At 35.0% G+C, this 8,005-nt stretch overlaps 2 protein-coding genes across 2 annotated transcripts; one reads left to right on the plus strand and one right to left on the minus strand.

Moving 5' to 3' along the window:
• The first annotated feature begins 1,079 nt into the window (after nt 1-1,079).
• On the plus strand, nt 1,080-2,794 carry LOC143576820 (small ribosomal subunit protein uS7-like). Its single transcript, XM_077060837.1, has 4 exons — nt 1,080-1,169; nt 1,854-2,125; nt 2,204-2,407; nt 2,704-2,794. The coding sequence occupies exons 1-4, from the start codon at nt 1,080-1,082 to the stop codon at nt 2,756-2,758; spliced, it is 621 nt and encodes a 206-aa protein (XP_076916952.1). The 3' UTR covers nt 2,759-2,794.
• A 949-nt stretch (nt 2,795-3,743) lies between these two features.
• LOC143578637 (tubulin alpha-5 chain-like) lies at nt 3,744-6,763 on the minus strand. Its single transcript, XM_077062150.1, has 4 exons — nt 6,638-6,763; nt 5,891-6,092; nt 4,560-5,268; nt 3,744-4,068 (listed from the first exon to the last, which is right to left on the minus strand). The coding sequence occupies exons 1-4, from the start codon at nt 6,761-6,763 to the stop codon at nt 3,753-3,755; spliced, it is 1,353 nt and encodes a 450-aa protein (XP_076918265.1). The 3' UTR covers nt 3,744-3,752.
• Between the last annotated feature and the right edge of the window lie 1,242 nt (nt 6,764-8,005).

The following is an 8,005-nucleotide window of genomic DNA, read 5'->3' on the forward strand; positions in this document are numbered from 1 at the left end:
AGCAACTGGCAAACTAATCGTTCTGATCGAGATAAACCTAAACCGACTGAGTGCACAATAATACCAAACATCAATATTCATAGATCGACAATTAATAATTACAAATATTTAGTTATTAAAACATAAGAAAAACTGAACAAGTACAATACTCTACATCCCGGGTATGACTCAAGGAGACTAGCCACTCATGGTGATGATTTTGTCTTCACTCCCTATTTGGTAGGTTATGAACATGAATGAAAGGATCAATGGATAGGGTTTGATTTTCCTCTTTTCTGTAACCTCTGCTGCCTCTGCCTCTTTTCGTACCTATCTTTTTTCGTAGAATCAATCATAATAATCCTCCTCTTTCTCTCGTGGGCCCCAATTAATTATATGCCACATAAATATAACCCACCATCATATTTGTCATTCTTTTCTTTTACTTATACGTGAGTATTTCTTTTATTATTATTTTATTAGTTTACTTGAGTGGAGATAATAATAATAATAATAATAATAATAATAATAATAATATCAGTTTGCATTTCATCCTCTTGAACCTAGTGCTGACTTTGGTCAATTTTCACATTTTATATTCATGGCTTTCATATTAGATCTTTAAAAGCTCCATTAAACGCGTGTGTCCTTTCTGATCATCCCGCGACTCTATTCAATGCTCGTAAATGCTCCAATTAGATAACTTTAACGAACAATAACCTAAAATATAAAAGCACGTTTGAAGCACCATAGTTCACACAATAAACTAAATAAAACTGTAAAATTAACATACTAATATATAAGCATAATACCCGACCATCAGTTAATAACCGACGGTTATGATCAGTTTGCAATCGGTTATGATTGGACCGGTTACTAACCGGTTAAATTTTCGGTCAGAAACCGGCTACACCTCTAGTGGCACTACCTAATTTCATTTCATTAAACCCTAAATGAAGTAGCGACCAGTGGGCCTAAGTTGGGCCTGTGAGTTTAGCCCAACAGGTCTCTTGTATACACTATATTAGCTTAGCCTATTAGGGTTCTTTAGCACCCATCGTTTTCGTCTACTCAACCAGAGCTGCTCACCGCCGGATACAATGGAGGTTGCACCAGTTGTTGTTGTTGAAGACGGAAAGCCCCGCAGCGACGTCTTGCTCTTTAACCGATGGTCATACGACGACGTTCAGGTTCATATCATTTTTCATCGGTTTTCTTAAAACTATTGTTTGCTGCTGTTGATGTATAAGTTTCAGTAACTAGATTAGTTTAGTGAATTATTGTACATAGGATTTGTTACTGTTGTATTCCAGATTGCATTTTGTTCCTTTTCTAGTTAAATATTTATGTTGAGTTTCATAAAATTTGCTTTGGTTTGATACATAAAATTCTAACCTGTATGGATTTTTTTTTACAAAATTATTTGTATATTGAAAAATTAAATACACTTAAAAGATTTTGATTGAAAAATTAATTATTTGTATTTTCAAAATTATTGCATATTGAAAAATTAACTGATTTGGGCTTTTGTTGGCCGACTAACGATTTGTTGGTTTGATTAGGGTGAAATTGAATCGGTGGCATCCCGATTAGCGATAAATTGCAGCGTAATCGTGATATTTTACAACGCTATTATTGTTTGTTTTGTTTGGTGATTTGTTTATTGTGTTTTAGTTTTTATAGAATTTAATGAAAGTAGAAGTGTTTTTTATGCATATTTGAGCAGAAACGTAGAGATATGTATCTTGTGTCGTTACAAGTTATGTGTGTAGGCATTTGTTGTGGTAAAATACCAAATTTCTCGTGGCTGATCAGTTCGAGTTTTTTACCTTCCGCTTGTACTGATGTTTTGAGGATGCTGTATTTGTCAACAGGTTTCGGATCTTTCTGTTGAGGATTACATTACTGCTACTGCTTCAAAGAACCCAATCTACATGCCTCACACGGCAGCAAGGTACCAAGGAAAGAGGTTCAGGAAGGCTCAATGCCCACTCGTTGAACGGTTGACAAATTCCCTCATGATGCACGGGCGAAACAATGGCAAGAAGTTGATGGCTGTTCGCATTGTCAAACACGCCATGGAAATCATCCATCTGTTGACTGATGCTAATCCTATTCAAATCATTGTTGATGCTGTCGTCAACAGGTACATATATTGATCAAGTTGATGATCATATAATTTAGTTTATGATAGATTTTGAGTTGTAATGTTGTGTTGTGACAGTGGACCGAAAGAAGATGCCACCAGAATCGGTTCTGCTGGTGTTGTCAGGCGTCAGGCGGTTGATATCTCACCTTTAAGGCGTGTTAATCAGGCTATTTATCTTTTGACCACTGGTGCACGTGAAAGTGCTTTTAGAAATGTTAAGACCATTGCTGAGTGCCTTGCTGATGAGCTTATTAATGCGGCCAAGGGTTCTTCCAACAGGTACATACAATTATGGCTTCGTCTACATGTTGAAGTTTGTATATATGAAACTTGGGATGTGCAAGACATCCAAACCAAAACTGAAACCGAGTGATTTTTAAGAACCAAAAAACTGAATTGTGTTTTTTGTTTGGTTTGATTCTGAAAACAACCCAAACTATTCACCTCTATTGGACATGGCCGATGCGGATTTGACCAATAAACATATTTGGCATCAAATTTTATATTATTCTGCCAGTTTATATTATTTTGGTAATCATTTTATGTGTTTTGATGGTTTTACGTTATTGGTGCAGCTATGCCATTAAGAAGAAAGATGAGATTGAGAGAGTTGCCAAGGCCAATCGTTGAAGTCTGGTTATGGTTTTTGTTTTTGTTTTTGTTTTTGTTTTTGTTTTTGCTACCGTTATTTGGGACTGCATGATGAATTGTTAAGAGACCAAGCCTTTTGTCATGGATATTGCTTTAGAGTTTTTGTTTTGGCTACTTTTTATTTTGGTGCTTTTAGTTGGATTTGCTTTTATGTTATGTTAAAAGAGATTTTGTTTTTACTCTTGGTTCTTATCATTTCGAATGGTGAAGATATTTGCTTTATATTCCCATTTAGTTTTTTTATGTTTCTGCGTTCCACATGTTGCTGGAAATTCTAATTGTTAAATTGAGTTGGTTATAGATACATGCAATGAAACTTGTTATTGTGAAAAATTTAAGAACATCTGTTCTTTTACATAAAAGAAACATCAAAAACCAAAGCCAGGGTTGAGATGTCATGTATATTTAAATAATTAGAGATTGAGCACCTCAGATGCATTCTGCGTTGAGGTTGTCCAGATTAGGTTGCAGGACCCCACCGAGAAGCCATGTTGTGAGCATGATATCTGGCTGTGGAGTCTGGCTTTGTTGACGAGATTGTGATGGAGAAGGTAAGAGAGAGAAGTGGTGATGTGTGCTGTTCGAGCGTTGCAAGTGTTCTTGGTGATGATCGTATGTCCGACTATAAAACGTCTAAAACCTAAATTTGGATGACCAAGTTTAGTAAGTGATCATAATATTGTATGCTAACCTCAAAACATTTATATTGGAGAAAAAAGTTAATTTATATGATTTAAGTACTTTTAACGGAATATTCCTGCGAATTGAGCATTATTAGTTCTTTGGACTTTGGAGAGAATATATTAATATGAAAGGAGTCTATAGTTTATTGGACTCGATAATACAATGATCGAACACATATTTAATGATCACAAGATATCACTGATACAATGACTAAAAACATAATTAATAGTTTTAACATTGTAATTTTTAATCAACGATGACTCATATTTGTTTAACATGTAACATAGTTTTAATACTCTTCTTCTTCTTCACCTCCTTCCTCCTCGGCATCTTGTCCAACCTCCTCGTAGTCTTTCTCGAGAGCCGCAAGATCCTCCCGGGCTTCCGAGAACTCTCCTTCTTCCATTCCCTCACCCACATACCAATGCACAAATGCTCGTTTCGCGAACATCAAGTCAAACTTATGGTCAATCCTATTGAATACCTCAGCCATTGCAGTGTTATTGCTTATCATGCATACCGCACGCGCTGTCTTTGCAAGATCGCCACCAGGCACCACCGTCGGTGGTTGGTAGTTAATTCCGCATTTAAAACCTGTCGGACACCTGAAACACAAACAAATCTTTGAAACCATGTTGTCTTATATTAATTTTCCAACTTAAAAAAAACGCAAAGTTTTTTTTCTTAAATCAGCTTGCTGACATTTTCACAAAGCTTTTGATGGAATGAGATTATTTGCTTAAAGCACAAATATCTTTAAAAAATGTAATGGGTTCACTAAACAAACCGATAACATGCGTGTAACTCCCCGTTTAAGGGGGCAAAGGGCTAAATCTTTGCTGACTCTTTTCTGAGCCAACTAAAATTTAACCCTCGCATTACATGCATTGTACTATTGTTTATTTTGTCGACGTCAACGTACTTTTAAAGATTTTTGTGTCAGCTTTAATTTTAAAGGTTTCTTAACCGGCTCCTCTTGTTTGTCTTTCATTGGTTGGTTGATTTTAGGTATACTTATTTAAAAAAATATATATAAGTAAATGCTTGTTTGTTAAATTTTGATTAGCCCATAAATAAACAACCAAAACTAACTTACCAGTCAACAAACTGAACCGTACGTTTGGTCTTGATGGAACCAACAGCAGTATTAACATCCTTAGGGACCACATCACCCCTATACATCAAACAACAAGCCATGTACTTCCCATGTCTCGGGTCACATTTAGCCATCATGTTAGACGGCTCAAACACCGCGGTCGTGATCTCCAACACAGAGTTCTGCTCATGGTAAGCTCTGGCAGACGAGATCACAGGCGAGTACGACGAAAGCATGAAATGTATACGAGGATATGGGACCAAATTCGTTTGGAACTCGTTAATATCAATATTAATCGCGCCATCAAACCTTAAAGATGTTGTTAAAGACGATATTATTTGTGAGATCAAACGGTTTAGGTTCGTGTAAGTTGGCCTATCGATGTCTAATGCGCGTCTACAAATATCGTAGATTGCTTCGTTGTCTAGTAATGCGACCACATCGGTGTGTTCAAGAAGCGAGTGAGTCGATAACACGCTATTATATGGTTCAACGACCGCAGTTGAAACTTGTGGAGATGGGAAGATGGAAAACCCGAGTTTTGGTTTTTTACCATACTCGATCGAAAGGCGTTCCATAAGCAATGAACCTAGGCCCGAACCGGTGCCACCACCAACCGCGTTGAAGACCATAAAGCCTTGTAAGCCGGTGCAGTTGTCGGCTAGCTTTCGGACTCGGTCGAGACATACATCAACAATTTCTTTGCCCACTGCATACAAGTTGTGTTTAATTAGAGCTTAGTTGGTCAGCAAAAGTCGAAACTGGTTTGATGAAACTGCGTTGCAGAAATGCAAAGGATCATTTTGACCAGTTTGAAACCGGGTTCTAACAGGTTTCAAAGTAAAGGTTTACAACCGACCTGTTCAAGCCGGTTTCTAATCAGTTCTAGCTAAACCGGTTTCAACACCGGTTTTGGTTTCCGGTGTTCTTTTTATGCACCTCTAATTTTTAGAGTGTCAATTCCTTACACCATTCAAAATAGGACATGGCAGTATTCAACATGTCATATCTAGCCTATATAATAAAAAAGGTCATGTTTAAGTTAAAATGCTTAACTCGTTTAATTAAAGGATCCTTCAACTCGTTTAACCTATTAATTAAAGCTCATCAACCTTTTTAACACGTTTACAACTTCCTGTCAACTTGCTTGACTGATTTAAATAAATAGGTCAAACATGTCATATTTAGGTTACACGATTTTAAGCATGTATAAGTTAAGGTTGGTGTATTTAACACAGATAAATATATGGGTCGTATTTGGTTTCATTGATTCAACCCGCCAACTTGAAGCCAGCGCCACGATTGTCACCCCTGGTTTTTGGTTCTTTTACCTGTGTAGTGTCCTCTAGCGAAATTGTTGGCGGCATCTTCTTTGCCAGAAATAAGTTGTTCCGGGTGGAAAAGTTGTCTATAGGTGCCACTCCGGACCTCATCGATAACGGTTGGTTCAAGATCGACAAATACTGCTCTTGGCACGTTCTTTTCCGAACTTGTTGAACTAAAGAATGTGTTAAACGAGTCGTCGCCTGTCGCCTGTGATCTACCAATGTAAACAAGTTTACAAGATATAATTAGGATATATAATATGCTATAAGACATTTCAAACCATAATATAAAACTATGTATACTTAACAAAACACACGATGCAAAAATGAAAGTTCATTTTTTTCCAAAATAAAACATTTTTTTTTATTTTAAATAAATTTAAAATATAAAAAATGGTTGAAATCTTATGTTTATTAAATAAAACAAAATTCGTTCATTTATAGTACATAAATACAAATCACATGCAGGCTATATTTCCTAAACTTAACTTATACATTTGTAGATAAATAATTAAAATTATATAAAAGAAACATATTAAACTTTTTGATGTAAGAAGAAATTTTTTTTATTATTATTATTTGAAATATGAATTATTGAAGAACAAAGTAAACATTTATCTTTTGTTCGCGCAATGATTTAAGTGATCGTTAGAGTCAGAGGGGTGGTACAAAGGTTACGACTTCTACCGTCCTATAATGGTTATATGATCAATTGGTGTCTTCTAATGATACAAGAACTAGAAAATTAACCACCCAATTAACATACCCAGCAATGAAGCCATCAGGTTGAATGCCATGTTCGAGACAATAAAGCTCCCAACAAGAATTCCCGACTTGGATTCCGGCTTGACCGATATGAATGCTTACAATTTCTCTCATTTCTTTACTTGGATCTTATAATCTATCAAAGAAAATTTTTACCCGAGGTATGAAGAAAAAATATGTTGTCTGAATAAAAAAACAAATTTTGTTTGGGTAAGAGGTTATTGCGGAATACCTCTTATTAGCTAGAGGCAAAGGTTTCTAATTTTGAATGCCACATGCCTTTTTTTATGATTAATTATGGTTGTATTATTAAAAAAAATATATGAAATAAATACGCATCATGTGATTTATGATATAAGAAAGGAAAATTCTCAAATTGTCCCATAAATGGAGAGAGATTCTAGTTTTGTCCCGATAAATAAAAGTTTCCAGAAATGTCTCCTACAAACACATTTTTTACGACGTGTTAGGCCTCAGCGTGTTTTTCACGACATGTTAGCCTCCAATGCACGTCTTTTGCGACATGTTAGCCTCCAACGCACGTCTTTCACAACATGTTAGTCTCTAACACATTTTTCACAACTTGTTTGTCCTATTATTTGTTTTTTTTAATATTACGCTATTATAATTAATTTTACTCATATTTGGTGTTTTAATAACTTGTAATGCATAAAGTTTTATAAAGTTATAAATATACAGTTGAGATGGGCTTATTTTTATCTACATGATGACATAAACTTTACTTAAAACGAGTCTGATCAAATTTTGTTAAATATTTATTGAGCATTTCAATATCAATTTGACACTTGATTTTGAGTAAAATTTATGACATATAGAAAAAATAAACACGTCATAACGATATATTTGAAATTATTTATAAATATAAATATTACAATTACAAGTTATAAAAGAAAACCCAAATAAGTATAAATTTAATTTAATGTAATATTGAAAAAAAAAATATCAATAGGGCAAACATATGGTGAAAGACATGTTAGAGGCTAAGTGGCCAACAAATCATAAAAGATATGTTAGAGGCTGACAGGTTGTGAAAAACGCGTTTGATGGCCAAGCAATTCATGAAAGATGCGTTGAGGCCTAAGACGTCGTCAAAGACAAGCAAATGAAATTTGGACACATATGAAGGCATTTGATTTCGCTTATTATTTGCATTTGATGAAGCACATTTTGGGGATCACTATTTTAATGTCTCAAGCTCTTCAAAGAAAGGATCAAGATATAACAAGCGTATAGACTTGAAGGATTTGGTTCATTTCTGAAAGATGTGGCATATTTTTGAGAAAAAAACGAGATTGAAATTGTTAACATGGAAGATGAAGACGTTGACCCAAAATG

This window comes from Bidens hawaiensis, unplaced genomic scaffold (genome assembly GCF_021521415.1).
Source record: "Bidens hawaiensis isolate Kalapana, Puna unplaced genomic scaffold, B.hawaiensis_p1.1 tig00001461_1, whole genome shotgun sequence".
NCBI classification, from domain to species: Eukaryota; Viridiplantae; Streptophyta; class Magnoliopsida; order Asterales; family Asteraceae; genus Bidens; species Bidens hawaiensis.